Here is a 17104-nt window from a genome sequence, read left to right as displayed (position 1 = left end):
GGGTGTGTAGGAGGAAGCAGCAGCAGCAGGCTTACAGCTTGCAGACAAAAAAAATCTGCCTTATCTGATGGCTATTATTGAAAATGCGAGGTGTAGCCTGGGCTGGGTAATGAAGGGGAGCGAGCGAGGGGGAGCAAGGAGCATGGAGCTGCATACTGATGAGTGTAGGAGTACTTGATAAAAAAGAATTCTGGCTGCCGGCCGTGCATTGCTCATTGTGGAGTACTCCAACAATCACATAGAACGCAGACCAGCCCAAGCTGACAGCTTGATATGCCTTCTTCTGCTGCCTGGTTTTGGGGGCTGTATGACGTACTGGTCGGTAGTAAAGATTAATATGTAAGAAATGTGGAGCTAGGATCAAGTCATACTCCACAGCCTGCCTGGCAAACTATGTTTTACTTCTGACTTTGCTCTCTCGCTGAGAACATTAATCTGTCAAGCTGGCGGGCTCCTTTGATAGCAACTTTCCCAGGGGCATGATGTGGCAATGCCACCTCTCAGCCCAGGACTACCGCTATTACCCCGTGGACGGCTACTCCCTGCTTAAACGCTTCCCTCTTCATCCTCTTACAGGACCCAGATGCCCTGTCCAAACAGTGGGACAATGGTTGGAAAGCATTGGGCTACCTCAGTACGAGAACCACCTGATGGCTAATGGATTTGACAATGTGCAGTTTATGGTAAGAAGCTCTCTGTGTCCACGGAGCTGCCTTTTGTCTGTCTTTGCTTCTTATGTGTCTTACATGGCTCAGAGGCAGCCTGATTTGCACCAAAACTGGTCAGATTTATATATGTAACTGCATTGGAAAATTGGATGCCCTTAGGACTGAACTTGCTGTGTACATATAGACTCTTGCTAAAAAATGAGATCTGTATGGATCCATATACATATGTGTTATATGAATGAACTGGTGAGAGTGCTATTTATAGGCAGTGAAAGAAGATTAATATTGATATTCTCCCTGTCATTCTTTGTATGATTTTTTAAATAAATTTGTAATCTTAGAATACTCGGATTATATCACTCTTCAGCTAATTCTTGACTCTTATATTATTTCACTTGAGCATCAGCATTTAGTGGTTAATGAGACAATTTGTTGTGTTTATGGTGTGAAGATCATTTCTTTTCCTGATAATTGTTCAATAAGCAGTTTAAATCATGTGGACAACCTTCAGTTCATTAGCAAACTGCTTCAGATGGTCAATTATGGAGAGCGTTTACTTCCACTTGCTGATTGAAGAGCGATGAAGTATTGTTTATTACTTTAGGTGGAAAATAAACACTTTGGTCATTTAGCTGTCAATATTTAGAAAGAAAGGTTGCTGGAGTAAGTATAGTCATGTACTTCTGAATTCTGGTCTACATGCAGTCTAAACCTGGCATGTGCTAACTTTCCACCGTTTTGCATATAGGTGAGGAAGGAGGATGGGGAACTGTGCAAACCGACAATTTAGCTTTCTAATCATTCCCATACCTCCCCCAGTGCTCATCAGTTCCCCTTGTTAAGCTACGTCACAGCTCTATTACCTTTCCTTGCTTTAAAGTACCCATCACACATATCACTGATCCCTAAGTTTAGAGAGACCTACATAGCACAGGCATGTAACACACAAATGACTTGTGGAAATAAGTAATAGCCCTGCCTAAATACAGTAATAGGGCTGACACCTGCAGCTTACTAGTACCAGAAATGATAACACAATAGTGACAGCTGATTAGATTTTTTAATTTCTATCTTAGATTATTTTTCTCTGAGATTGACTTGAATATTATAGATTTGAAGATTATTAACATTATTCAACTTCTGCTCCTTCTCCAAAAGTATGTATGCCCAAGAGTTTTTAAAAATTAAAAAGACATAAATATAGTAAGATATATGAGCTCTAAGTAATTGCATGCACAGAATGCTTTATGAGTGATTTGTTGGTTTTTTTATACTGATATATGCAGCTACTGTTATTTTTCTTGTGTTTATCAAGTACTGTCACTGGTTATATAGACAAGATATTTGGGTATTGAAATGGAAAAAAGTGAAAGTTCTTCAATTGCTATGAAAGTCTTAGAACACTGGGCAGATTTAGGACAGACTTAGGACACTAAACAGATGGCATTAAGAATTAGAAGAACTATCAAACGGAATTTAAGTCTTTTTATTATTATTTATGTTTACTGTACATTTCAATATCTTAATTATTTCTCCCTATGTCTACTTGAAATAAGGGTTTCTCATTCCCAACCCTGAAACCCTTGTCCAAATTTATTCTGGTCCCATGAGAAGTTAGGTCTTTGGATTTCCTGGATCATTTGGCCAAGCTGAAAGACTTTAATTCAGCTTATTTTTCCTCTGAATGTTAAACACTTATGGGCAAATATAATACCTTTTTGAAAGCCTCGAACTGAAAGGTTAATCAAACAGGTTTCAAATAAGCATTCAAAGAGAGATCGTAAAAATTATTCTGAATGAATCATGTATAAGCACTTCAAAATTTATATGGAAGGCAAAATCCTGGATATACGTGATGTAACCAAGGTCTAATCATAGATTATATTCTTTACTTGTTTAATTCAAAGTATTTGGTATAATTTTCTAGAAAATAAGAAAATATTATTAATTTAGATGGGCCAATCAAATACTTTCTTCATGAGACAGAATTATCTTTTAAAAAAACTTTGAATTGCCATTTAGAGGAGTTAATTAATTATGAAAATGAAGCAAATCATGAAGTGGTATAATCAATTAGTGCTTTACATGCTGTTATACACCATTTATTTGCTACTAGTATCATAAGCGATTAATTTCTACCTTTATAAAAATTATTTATTGATCTACATAATCTAATTTATGTAATTGCAAACTTAGTTAAATACATGAATATGATTGGCTTGCTCTAAGAAACATATTTCTTTAATGTGGTGAAAAATCTGTTAGACTTGCTTAGTCTCCACTCAGTATCATATTCTAGCTTTTGTTTTTCTTGAAGCACATTCTGACCTGCATTTATTCCTCCTGTTGCCTAAGCAACAAGCACCACACTCCTATTAACTATGATGTAGTGCAGGTCTTATTAGCGTTTTTGAACAAGACAGTAGAAATCAAAAGGGTATAATTAATGTTGGTTGAAACATCATAGTGCATCCATGCATAGATGTACTTTATTTAGGAAATATTTTCAGGAGTTAATTTTTTATTCAATCAAGAATCCATTAATGAATGTGAATTTAAAGTGTCCATATAAGTAACTTAAAGTATTTATTGAAAGCTTTAAAAATTATTTGCTAAATCTGTTCTACATACATACTCTCACACATAAATGCAATACGTGGATGATTTATCTCCATAGCTATGATTATCTTTAATAAGGACTATTTTCACCATTGTCTAGATATGGTTAGAAAAGAAAGACCCCAGTTGTTTTTTGTTTTTTGGTATTTTTTTTTTTTGAGAGGGAGTCTCACTTTGTTACCCAGGCTGGAATGCAGTGGTGTGATCTCAGCCCCCTGCAGCCTCCATCTTTCCAGTTCAAGCAATTCTCCTGCTTCAGCCTCCCGAGTAGCTGGGATTACAGGTGTGCACCACCACACCTGGCTAATTTTTGTAATTTTAGTAGAGACAGGGTTTCACCATGTCGACCAGGCTGGTCTAGAACTCCTGATCTTAAATGATCCGCCTGCCTTGGCCTCCCAAAGTGCTGGGATTACAGGCATGAGCCACCACACCTGGCCCCCAACTGTTTTTAAATATTTGTCAATTATTGCTCCTCCTTCAGGCTGATATTTATCCTTGATTTTACTGATGTGTGATTTTTTCCCTGTATCTTGAAGACAAAATTTCAAACAACTTTTCCTTTGTGTATTTCATTTTGGTTTTCAGTTTGGTTTGTAGAATAGTTGTGCACACAGTTTAGATCCTTCTGTGCCCTTAAAAATGTAAAATAAATAGAAATTTATACAATCGATGAATAGTTTCAGAAGTACATCAGGTCACCTAAGACTTCAGGAGAGTCACTTCTATGTTAAAACCAGAAGCCCCTTCACAACAGAATCTTTTGTCTGAAAATCTGCCCAGATCCCACCTTACCTGTTTATCCCCTCAGAGGTCAAATATCATCACCTCCCTCCTGCTTGGCAAAGCCTATCTGATACTCACTAACCTCTGGGAATGCTGCCATGCCTTCTGACATTTCACTCACTTCCCCTGAGTTTGCAACATAGAGAATGTGTCTAAGTTTCGACATTTCTTTTTTTCACCAAGGAGTTTAGGTATGAAGTGATTACTATACAAAATGTGCATGCTTATTTATTTCCTTGTTATATTTGTCTCTACCATCATATTTATTTTTCAAAGTCTAATGACTGCTTCCTAAATTTTAAGTCCCAAAGAATCTGTTCTTATCTTAATAACTTTGCTCATCTGTATTCTCTACCCGCTCCTCCTGGACAGACATTTCCTTTCCTTCCCTGCTGTCTTTTATCCTCAAAGGTATAACTCAATTCCTGCCTAGTTTAGGTAGCTTTCTTTAATGGCTGCAGTACAGAACAGGCTCTTTTCTCCTGAACTCACGCAGTGGTTACATTTGACATGGAAAAAATACATTTGGCATGCCATGATTCTCTCTCTAGAATTAGGAGTTAAGTTTTCACTTGTATGTATCTTGTCTCCCCAATTAGACTGAGAGCTTCTCAAGTCCAAGTTCTGTGTATTCAGTTTCCTTGCTTTCCTCACAAGTCCCAGCATAATGCTGTGTGCGTAGAAATCAGCCTGTAAAAACTGAAAGCACAACAGATTGTTGTAGGTGGACCTCCAGTCTCATTTTTAAACTGGAAGCCTTATTTTGCCAATGGGAACATGGACCATTAGTACCCTTCACTCATTCATGCAGCAAGCACTCCTTAGATATCATTTCTGTGCCAGAGACAGTGTTAAGTACTAGGGATGTAACAGTGAATAAGACATGACCCTTACCCTCAAGGGGAGTACAGTATTTCCCTCAGACCTATATTATTTGCATGCACATCACACATACACACGTTTCTTCATGCACACATGGGTGCACACACACTACACCACAGGGATCTTGCCCCTCATTCTTCACATAATCACCATCGCTCAACATATGTATTTACTAGCAATTGGTTTGTCAGCAGCAAATTACAGTAGATAATAGAAGAGGTAAAATCTATCATAGCTTGAAATAAAGGAAGATGAAGATACTGATGATATCAAAACACTGGCAATGTTATGGTAGATTCATAGTCTGAAGACTGTATTAAGAAGTTTATATTACTTGGAGGAGGACTGACCAATAACCTCACCATGATAACTAGCTCACAGTTATATTTATAAACTAATCAAAATGGGAGAAGAATGAAATTATTACCAACTCATTTTTTAAAGCACCTCCTGCATTTCTAACAATTGCCATCTAGATTGACTTGGAATGTTTTGACCCTTATTGAAATGTTCAAAATGCAGCCTTTACAGAATAAGAAATAACAATAATACTGATAGCCCTACATGAATTGGCATTTTCATACATTTGGGTGGATAGCATTCATAAAGGGCTTGCTGAAGGTTAAAGTGAGTAGTGCCTATTAGACACTGACGTGGAACCACAGAGCTCTTGGAGTCATCCATTTCAACAAAACATTTGAGCATGATAGAGCTCATACGTATTTCATTAAAACTTTTTTCCCATTGCTATGGTGCATTTTACACGTTAATGGACTTACATCTCTTTTTCACTTTTACATAACTTTTCTATAATGAAAACATCGTTTGCAGTTGGCCTGAAAAAATGACCTTTTAAGTATCTTAGTAGCATATTGTGATGCAAATAAGAAGTTAAACTTGTGAAGTAGAAAAATTAATTGTCCTTAAAAGGTGAGATTAGTCACCCCCCTCCCCCCGTGATAATTTCTTGTTCCAATATTGGTTAGGAAAATTTTGTGAACTTACTGAGATTTAAAGATACAAGAGAAAAATACCTGCCAAATTTCCTATACCTTCTTATTTCTCAAACAGTCTAGGCTCAGAGTTGAGTGGGTGGCCTTATGTTGAAAGTACAGCTATAGTTTTCTAAAATAATTTAAGCCAATAGTTACAAACCCACTTTTGAAAGAAAAAAAAATAACCTTTTCAACTGCCAGCATTTAAATATCTGTTGGTATCTAAAAGTCAAAGCCAAGCAGCAATTATTGTTTATCTGGACAACAGCTTAATTACAGATATAATAGGCACAGCCTTACAGTGGTGTGAGACAGAACCAAAGTAAGACTTCTCATTTCCACTATCTTGTTTCTCTATGATTCAGTTTACTCATCTGTAAAATCAATCTAATGAGGAGTCTAGAAGAAATGTTCTTTCCAATTGTTATTTAATATTTTGAGCTCTTTAAAGAGGCAAGTACAATATTGGTGCTGGCAGAGCTACTAATTGTTCTTGTATATCCCATTAGCCTTGCACGAATACTGATTGCTTGTGCAGCAGAAAGTCAGAAATGAGGGCATGTGCAGGGATGACCATCTTAGAAGAATGGCTTTCAGAAAAAAAAAAAAAAAAAAAAAAATTGCCATGATTCAAATCTTGTGTTAAAAAGGAGCCTTTTCCTCCTTCTGGAAGTTGCTCTGATTAAATTTTTAAGCATTAAAATATGCTGCCCCATTTTCTAATAATGCAGTATATAATACAACTCCCATTACTAACTAATGCTCACATGAATAGGCCTTTAATTTAGTCATGCAGCATATCTGCATAATTTGATCTTCAGTATTACTTCAAATGACCAGATATTTGAGATGAGAAATTTACCTCATGAATCAGAAAAGTTACCAAAGCTGCTGAATTACAGCCTAATTTTAAGAAATCCAGCCACAGTCATATTTCTACTCTTCTTTAAAAAGACAAATCTCTCAAACAAGTGTTCAGTGGCAGTGACCTCCATTTTCTCACTTCCAACCACTTCCTTAACCCTATAATCCAGCTTGTTTCTCAACTTTTCTGCTGAAATTGCTCTCTTTTAAGTCAGCTCTGATCTGCTTCTTACCAGTTCCCTGCCCCCTGCTTGTTTTTCCACTTTTCTTCTCTTAGCTCTCTTTACAATATCTGATTTTCACTATCCACTCCTCCTTGTTATTTACTCCCCGTTTGTGTTCCATGACAGTATACTCCCCTTTGCAATCACCCCTGTTCTTCTACTTCTCCTCATGCCTCCAAATAAGGGTGGTGCTCTACACCTTTTCATCCCTTAGGGAGATCCCTGGTTCTCATAGATCCATATCTGTTCTCTATGTTTCACCTCTTTCTACCTGGTTCCCAGTGCTGTCCAGCTACTCAATAGATATTTCCAAATGCAAAGAGCGTTTAGCACAGACCTGGCATAGAATAAATGCCCAGTAAATGTTAACTATCCTACAGCCAGAGTGATCTTTCTAGAGCACACATTTGCTTTAGCACTACTCTGCTTAAAATCCTTCAAAGGTTCTCAGTTACCTATGGGAGAGATTATAGAGCATTTCTAAAATCCTTAATATGGTTTTCATATTTAGGATCCTTAATGACCTGGCCCAAACTGATTTTCCTGCCTTATCTTTCACCGCTTCCTCTTTTTGCAATAGAGAACTGCATGTTTTTCTTTCATTGCCTGGCTTTGCACATGCTACTGTCTCTGCCAAGAATGATCTTCCTTTCCCTCTTAACTCCTTTTTATCCTTTAGCTCTAAGCGTACTTGTCACTTTTTTTAGCTCTCAGTTCTTTTCTCAACCTCCAAGTATGGGTTAGGAACTCTCCTTCTATAGTACCCTTTTGAAAAACTTATCTTACAGGGGTACATTACCTCTTTACTTGTCCATCTATCCCCACCACTTCTGCCATATATAAACACTAGAACAGGGGCCAGCAAACTTTTTCTGTAAAGGGCCAGATGGTAAATATTTTAGGCTTTGCAAGCCACATGGTCTCTATTGCAACTACACAACACAGCTATTGTAGCATGGAAGCAGCCATAGCCAGTACATAGATGAATGGGCGTGGGCATGTTCCAATAAAACTTTATTTACAAAAACAGGCGGATCTGGTCAATGGGCCATAGCTCGCTGACCCTACTTTCAGTTTCGAGCTCCTCATGAGTTAGATGTTTGCTTTTATCCCCTGTATCTCCAGGCACAGCCCATAGTTTACACATGTAAACATAGGAAATGTTTAATGAGAGGAGGAAGAAAGCAGATACCGAGGAAGGACAGGAAGAAAAGAAAGAAAGCAGGAGAAAGGGAGTGAGGAGATCAGGCAGGTGGCTACATGAAGGGTTTCTGAAGGCCTGTTTAGTTTAAAGAGAAGCCAGCCAATAGCTGAGGCTGTTCAGAGCACGATCCAGCCTTCAGGAGTCTGACGAGAGCTAGGGAGGGTGTTTTTGCTTTAACCAAGCCGACTAGAGTATATTTTCAGCAAGGAATTGCACAGGCACAGGAACTAGAAAAACACAGCTGCAAAGGAAGCCTGTTGTTCCCTCTGTTTGGAATTCCTTTTTCTTCCTTCTTCACCTAATTGCGTATCATTGTTCATGAATCAGCTTAAGCATCACTTCCCCCAGGAAGTATTCCCCAACACTATCCTGCCGTCTGGCTGGCGTAACTGTCCCTTCTCTGTGCACCCACGGTGCTCTGTTCTTAGCCCTAAGCTAGTCCTTGTTCTATTGCATCACAGTTCTTTTATCTATTCAGATGTCTGCTTCCCCATCCCCCTAACAGAAAGTAAATTCCTTAGAGGCAGAGATTGGGTCTTGTTCATCTTTCTAGTCCTAAAGCCTACCACAGGACTTGGCATATAGTAGCTTCTTAATAAATATTGATCAAATGGAATTTTTAAGTTCTATATATTTCCATATAAATTATCCCATATAATTCTCACCATATACTGTAAGCATTAGTATACCCATAATTCTGTATGGTTTCATATAATTCTATATAGTTCCATATATTCTATAAAATTCCATATAAATTATCCCATGCTAAGTATTAGTATACCCATAATTCTATATAGTTCCATATAAATTATCCCATATAATTCTCACCAATACCGTCAATATTAGTATACTCACAATTAGAAATAAAGAGGATGAAACTCAACAAGGTTAAAAAAATTGCCAGCAGAGCCTAGATTTCAAAACCAAACCTCTGTAACCTAAAAGTCCCTGCTTAATTCAGTAAAAGGACAGAATTTCACCACTTCTCCCTTCACTTATTCAGTGATTGTTTCTTGAGCCACTGCTATACTGCAAGCACTAAACAAGATACTAGCCCTGCCCTCAAAGCACTCCGTTTGTCATACTTCTGGTCCTTTGAGGGACTTTATCTTACCTCTTAGCTTCTCACTTGCTTGCTCTGCTTGTCAAGAGGATGTCTGCTTTAACCAGACCAGAATGCTCACTGCCAAATAAATATACGCATTCACTTTTGTTTACAGTTTCCCTCCTACCTAACATAGCCTATGTCCTCGCGATTGCTAATCACGGAAGACCTACCTCAAGGTTCTAGGTGCTCCCCTTGCTCCAGGGAGCCTTCCGCTACTGACCTGGAACTTGCTCACCTCTCCAGCCTTATCTTTCACTGCTCTTAAGCTCTGGCCATGTTGGATTACTTACAGTTCTACAACAGTGCCACACCTGCTCAGATATCTGTGCCTTTGCATACACTGCCTCATATAAACACTGTTTTCTGCCCAGAACTCTTGCTTCTTGCACTCATTCTTGCACTCTTACTTCAAAGGCCTGGCTTAGAAGTCCCTGCTGAGGAGCCTTAAACAAGCCTTTGGTAATACTCAACTGTCCTTCACTGTCCTCCCATGACACCCTGTACATACTTCTCTTGGAGCAGGTTTATTACATGGGACTGAAGTATCTGCTTCTTTTCCAAACTTCTTCCCCTGAAACAAATAACAGTGCCCTGTTCAGTGTTAGTTTCCCAGTTACTAGCACATAGTAGGTCTTCATATCAGTTTGCTATGGCTGCCACAACAAAGAACCACAAACTAGGTGGCTGAAACAAGAGAAATTTATTGTCTCACAGTTCTGGAGGCCAGAAGTCTGAGACCAAAGTGCCAGCAGGGTTGGTTCCTCTGAGGGCTATAAGGGAAGGAGCCATTCTGGACCTATCTCCTTGGTCACCTTCTCCTTGTGTTTCAAATCTCTTCCTCTGTGCATGTCGAATATGCACCAGTCATATTTGATTAGGGCCCACCCTAATGACCTCATTTTAACTTGATTATGTCTGTAAAGACCCTATCTCCAAATAAGGCCACATCCTACTATATCTACTAGGATGTGTATCTATATCCACATATCTACTAGGGGTTAGAACTCCAACATATAAATTTGGGGTGACACAATTCAACTCATAACAGTTCTCAATAAATGTGTGTATATGTGTAGCCTTTGTTTATTATCCCCCACATTGCCAAGCACGGTCCATAATGATCATTCAATAAATAGTTATTTAATTGAATTAAACTCAGTCTACGTGAGGTTTACATAAGATTCCAGATGCCTGAAGGATCTCTTTCATCAATGATGAATTCAATCTTTCTAATAACTTAGAGTTTTTCATAGATGGGTAATCATATACAGATAACACTGCTATTTAATATGAGAACTGGCAACACCAGAACCAGGAACTTGTCACCTTTCTAGCCCTACACTCTTTCCATTTTATTTTGCAGCCTCTTCCAGTACCTAAATAAATCACACTTACAAGAAATATTTATTTGGGTTCCATCCTTACACTTGATAACTACCTGATAGAAGCACTCCAAGGAAATTGATGATTAGGCAAGTAATGTTTTATAGAAAGAAAAAAATATAGCCAATTTAATAATATAACTATTGTTTAACAAGAACTTGTTATATGATTATCACATACATTATCTTTACCCCCTCACAAATGTTACACAGTATGTAGTATTATTCCAGTTTTACAAGGGCAAAACTTAGTTATAGAAAGACTAAATATATGGTCCAAAGCACTGAAGATTTAAACCGAGGTCAATCACCGAGGTCAATCTGAGTCCATAGGGAAAAGTTTTCAATAAGAGATACTGGGGCAACATATCTGAGTGAGCTGAGAAAGATCTGAGCCCTGGACAAACAAAAGTAGCGTAAGCATTCCTTGATCTTGGGTGGATGATGATTCAGAGGAGTATCAACAAGAGAGGTGAGAGAGAAGAAAAAAATGGCCTTATACAGATATTAAGCAGTCTAGACTAAGGAAACTTTCTCACCATACACCGGGTTGTAAAAATACAGATGAATTTCCAGGTCAAGTTTGTTCTCAGACCATGAGACCTTCTGAGTGGCAGTCATTTCATTCATGCAGGAGACACCACATCAAACAGTAGCAGTGATCATGGAAGACATGATCTATCTTTCAGTTTAGTTTTTTCTGTGGTGTAATGAGCTGTCATAATAAAAGGCTATAGATTTTTATCCACAAGAAAACTCAGGCTACAAAGACACAGAAACAGCACCTTACAGGTCATTGCATGCGTCTCCCTGACTTCATTTCAGACAACCTAGGCTAGTCTGTGTGAATCAAGCGCATCGCAGGCATTGAGAACTATCCATTCATTTGAGAGTGTATGATCTAAAATAGTAACTGAAGAACAAGAGCCCTTGCAACTCTACTTACAAATTACAGAGGTGAGAAAAATAAAATGGATAATTAATATAGGCCTCTGAATATCAGGTCACTGATTTCTGCCCCTTGAGTCCATAGAATTAGATTTCACATTGTTATACTTTTACCTTCTCTTAGAGGGAGCAAAGATAATTAGAATTCATATTGAAAGAATTATGGAACATCTTGAGTTTATAAGCTAATGTCTGGTTTCATGCCTGGCAAAGAGAATTAGGCTTGTCCTTCCAAAGTTTTAAGGGAGATCTTGAAATCTGAGGACTAGAAACAAATGTATCTCAAGTTTATTTGACAGAAGTTATATTATATATTCTTTTTTCGGAAAGGTGTAATCCTGTAGAGATAGAGCTGAACATTTGGCATTCATCAGGCCTGTATAACAATATGGCCCATCCAGTTATCTGTTAGCCTAAGACAAGTAAACAGGAATATTCAGGCTGGCAAACATCCAGAAATCCCTCACTGTTTCAAAAGGAAGCAAGCAAAAGATCATCCACAACAAATCAATCATTTAAGAACTGCTGAATAAATAGCAGTGAGGTTCTTGTTGCAGGGAGTGGGGTAAAGGGTGTGTTATATAGTTAAAAATGCAATCCATTGACTTCCTGGTAATTAATTGTAATATAGTGGAAAGAAGAACACTATATCAAATTCTTATTGTACTTTATAGTTTTTTAAACTCTTACACATGCATTATCTCAATTATCTTGGAGGCAGAAGAAATAGATTCTATTTTTAGTTCTTGCATAATGCTGTGATATTAGGGAAGCCTTCTTCTCTACCCTCTCTGAGCAAACTCAGATATAACCTGATTTTTTTTCAAAACCTTCCTCAATTCTTATTCTGCTCTAGACACTATCCACTTACTCTTCTTCCCTTCATAACCAAGCCTCCCAAAATAATGCCTACACTTGCTGGTTTGCTCTTCAGAAAAATACAATCAGGCCTTAATACCATCAGCCTCTGTCATCATCCTGAAATTATTTATAAATGGCAACCAATAAACTCTCAATTGCCAAAGACAATATACTTTTACTAGTCCCTATTTACCCGATCTTTCTCTGGCCTTTGATTCTGACCACTTTTTTTTTTTTATGACAACTCTTTTTGTCCTTGACTTCTAACCTTGTCTCTGTTATCTCCTCCTACCTTCTCAGTCTTCCTTGTAGCCCTCCCTGCTTCTGCCTGTACCCTCAGGCTTAGCCCTTGAGTCTCTTCTCTTCTCACTCTGCACTTTCACCTTAGGTTACTTCACCGATACTCAACAGAAGCAAAGTTTTCTACCTCCTATATATTCTACTGACCCCTCAAACTCAAAGTGTTTAGAAAGCTTGCTCCATGGGAAAGTTATCAGGTAGAATGCTACCAAAAGCTTGCTCCATGGGAAAGCTTGCTCCATGGGAAAAACTTGCTCCATGGGAAAGTTATCAGTTAGGTAGAATGCTGATGAGAGATCAAATGAGAATCAACCGAAATGCCTATCAATGATAGACTGGAAAAAGAAAATGTGGTACATATACTCCATAGAATACTATGCAGCCATGAAAAGGTATGATAACATGTTCTCTGCAGGGATGTGGATTGAGCTGGAAGCCATTATCCTCAGCAAACTAACACAGGAACAGAAAACCAAACACTGCCCGTTCTCATTTATAAATGGGAGCTGAATGATGAGAATACATGGACACATGGTGGGGAACAACACACACTGGGGCCTATCAGGGGTGGGGGTTGGGGGAGGGAGAGCATCAGGAAGAATAGTTAAGGTATGCTGGGCTTAATACCTGGGTGATTGGTTGATCTGTGCAGCAAACCACCAAGACATACATTTACCTATGTAACAAACCTGCACATCCTATACATATACCCTAGGAACTTAAAATAAAAGTTGAAGGTGAAAAAAAAAAAAGAAACGAGACTAGAGAAGTAGCCACTGAATTTGGCAACACAGAGGTCCCTGGAGAACTTAACAAGAGCACATTCTGTGAAATGAGAGCCACAGAAGCCATATTGCATTGGATAGAAGAAGTAGTAGACAACTGTCAAAAGAAGTTTTTCTGATAATTGGAGTACAGAAATACACTAATAGCTAAAGGGTGACTTGTGGGGCAAAGGGAAGAATTTTTTAAAACAGGAGAGACTGGAGTCATGTTTGGCTACTGAAAGGAATGATCAGGTAGAAAAAGAGGTATTGATATTGGAAAAGAAAGAAGGATCGAAAGAATAAAGATGAGAGAGGTTGGGATCCAGAGCCAAGTGGAGAGTTGGTTGCTAATGGGGACATTCCTGTGATAACAGGAGGGAAGACAGAGAGAGTGGGTACCATCATGACTGGTATATGAGGCATTGAGAATATGGAAATATGTTTCTTCTGATGGTTTCTGTTTTCTAGTGAATAATGCTGTAAGGATGTAGAAGATATAAGGATAGAGAAGATATTAAAAAGTTGTTTCAGAGAGTGGGAAGGAGAGTTTACTAGGAGAATGGAGTAGGATTACAGGGCCATGCTTAGGGCTCATTTGATATTTGTAATCTTTAGATTCAGCATGGAAAAGACAATCATGCTCCACAGGAATTAGAAAGACAATTGCACTTTAAGGCACAGAATTGCTTCCATGGTTCTTTACCTACTTGGTGTGAGATCGTGGGCCAGTCCCTCAACCTTCATGAACATCTGTTTTCCGTGTGCAAATTGAGACAGTATATACCTAGTTCGCAAGGTTTTATTAAGAATTAGATTAAGGCCAGCTCTGTGCTTTCAGTAGGCAATGAATCATGATGGTGACAAGAGTGCCTGTTCCATTTAGCTGGCAAACAATGTTAGAATTACTGATTAGCCAGTGAAATGGAGAAATTGGCAAAGGGCTTCATTGCTCTTACCCTCATAATATATTGGATACAAGGAAAAAGCTTACATGAATTATTCCAGGATACTGAAATATCCATAAACCACCTAGCTCAGCGACCTTAAATCAAATAACTTTAAAGGATGTTGGAAAGTTAGTCACCTTAATTTACTCTTACTCACCACAGACTGATTAGTTGACTACATGGACACTCAAAGAACTGAGCCATTCAGGTGAAGTGGCCATGAAGTAGTGCAGGTTGTTCGCAGAGTACTGTGGGACTTCCATGGACTAGATTGCACTTAGCACTTTCCCTAGGAAACATGCTCAAAGACACCCACTTATTACAAAATGTTCCCTTAACTACCAATGATAACATTGTGATGATTTTTATGAGACTATTTGAATCCTCGAGAGTCTAGTAGCTTTGTCCTCAAGGGTAACTAACCTAAACTTGCATTCAGACTGTGAAGTATATTAACAAATATGCCACAGCATTTTAAAATGTAAATCTATGTGTTTCAAATCTGCATCTTTTATCCTTCAGCATGTGTTGACAGTCTAAAGTAGAAAGTAGATAAGCCTTTGTTAAGGAGTTCTCAGGAGAATCCTTTTGAATGGATCCCAGGAGGGTTATCCATTCATTCCTAAGGGAACACCTATTAAGTACCTATATACTCATCTAACTGTGCTAAATGTGGTAGAAACCACAAAGAGCCATAGTACAGCATCTGCTTAAAGATCCAACAGTCTACTCAGGGAGCTAAGACTAGCATACTTAACATCAAATAGCAAATCACATTCAAATGTTAATAAAAGCCAACAATGTAAGTGTTTTCAGAATATAAAATGTAACTATTGGAGAAATTAGTGTTAGAAATCTATGACTGGCTGCACACAGTGGCTCACACCTGTAATCCCAGCCAGTTTGGAAGGCTGAATCAGGAGCATTGCCTGAGACCAGGAGTTGAAGACCAGTCTGAGCAACACAGTGAGACTCCTATCTTGAAAGAAAGAAAGAAAGAAAGAAGGAAAAGAAAGAAAGAAAGGAGGGAGGAAGGAAGGAATGAAGAAAGGAAGGAAGGAAGGAAGAAAGAAAGGAAAGAAAGGAAGGAAAGGAAAGAAAGGAGGAAAGAAAGAAGGAAGGGAAAGGGAAGGGAGGAGAGAGGGAGGAAGGAAGGAAGGAAGGGAGGGAGGGAGGGAAGGGAGAAAAAGAAAGAGAGAGAAGGAGGGAGGGAAGGTAGGGAAAGAGAGAAAGGAGAGAAGGGGAGAAGGAGAGAGAGAAAGAAGAAAGAAGGAAGGAAGGAAAGGAAAGAGAGGAAGAAGAAAGAAAGAGAGAAGGAAGGAAGGAAAGAAAGAGAAGGAAGGAAGGAAAGAAAAACAAAGAGAAAAAGAAAGAAAGAAAGATTGATTAGCTGGGCATGGTGGCCTATAGTCCCAGCAGCTTGAGAGGCTGAGGCATAAGGATTGCTTAAGCTCAAGAGTTCAAGGCTTCAGTGAACTCTGAGCACACCACTGCATTCTAGCCTGGGAAACTGAGTGAAACTCTGTTTCAGAAAAATAGAGAGAGAGAGGTTGAGGGAGGGAGGGAGGGAGACAGAGAGTAAAAGAAAAAAGAGAGAGAAAGAAAAAGAAAGAGAGAAAGGGAGAAAGGGAGAGACAAAGAAAGAAGAAAGCAAGCTGAATATGATGGAGATGGAAGAGATATCTATGAGCTGGAGTGATGGTGAAATCTCTGGAGGAAGTGGGCTTGAGTGGATTTATGTAAGCAGTAAAGAACGGGGTGAAGGACATAACACTGAATGGAACAATGAACAAAGATGGTGAGATGTCAAAATGCATGTAGTGTTTGAAGAGCAAAAGAGCTACGGATCTAGTGACAACCCTAGGGGTCATGTAATGCCTCTCTGAGTGGAAGTGTTACCTATCTCCTGAAACTGTGCTTCAGACACTATACATGCACCATATGGGAAGACAGCTTAATGACCCATCACTGTGCCCAGATAGGCTCACCCAGATGACAGCACACATGTGCACATCACACAGACAGCAAAAGCAGGTGAGCATGGAAACAGCTGTCTGAGACTAATTAACCATCTATTCCAGATAATGCTGAAGAAAATGAAGTTATTTGTGTTACATTAGGTATCTCTCCAAACAAGCCCATCTTCCTGAGGGCTAGTACATTTTCTGAAAACCAACAGCAAATCTGTTTTCAATAGTTTCATATCATCTGGAATATCATCTGGAATATCCTCCTATCCTCCAAAATGATTTATTCACCTATTAGAGCTTCTGCTTCTTAAAAGATATTCTGTGTTCTCAGTTGCAATCGCTAAAGCAATAATCCTCACTTTCACCTTGGAATAATGACCACTGCCAAGAAAACCCATCAACCTTCTCATCAATAAAACTCAGTTTGTCTGAAATGTTCCAAGAATTCAAACAAAGAAACATTTGCTTAGTTTCCACTTTCATATGCCAGATGTTATGCTAGGGCTTCTAAATACAAACATTGATCATAGTAATGATGCTAATAATAATAATAATAATAAACACATTTGCTTACATTTC

The 17104-nt window shown here is 38.5% G+C and overlaps 1 protein-coding gene across 22 annotated transcripts in view; it reads left to right on the top strand.

Annotated features, from left to right (window-relative positions):
- Positions 1–17104, top strand: part of ANKS1B (ankyrin repeat and sterile alpha motif domain containing 1B) — a 1252139-nt gene that overhangs the window by 831991 nt on the left and 403044 nt on the right. For 15 of the 22 annotated variants that reach the window (XM_001150610.7, XM_009426057.4, XM_009426061.4 and 12 more), the window contains one exon: positions 577–683. In XM_001150610.7, coding sequence (XP_001150610.1) covers positions 577–683 — 107 coding nt within the window. Of the gene's footprint in view, positions 1–213; positions 684–17104 lie in introns of those variants that run through there. The other 7 variants (XM_024348224.3, XM_009426070.4, XM_063787003.1 and 4 more) reach the window with 1 other exon arrangement.

This window comes from Pan troglodytes, chromosome 10 (assembly GCF_028858775.2).
Source record: "Pan troglodytes isolate AG18354 chromosome 10, NHGRI_mPanTro3-v2.0_pri, whole genome shotgun sequence".
NCBI lineage: Eukaryota > Metazoa > Chordata > Mammalia > Primates > Hominidae > Pan > Pan troglodytes.
The sequence above is the reverse complement of the archived record's forward strand: the minus strand, read 5'-3'. Positions and strand labels throughout refer to the sequence as shown.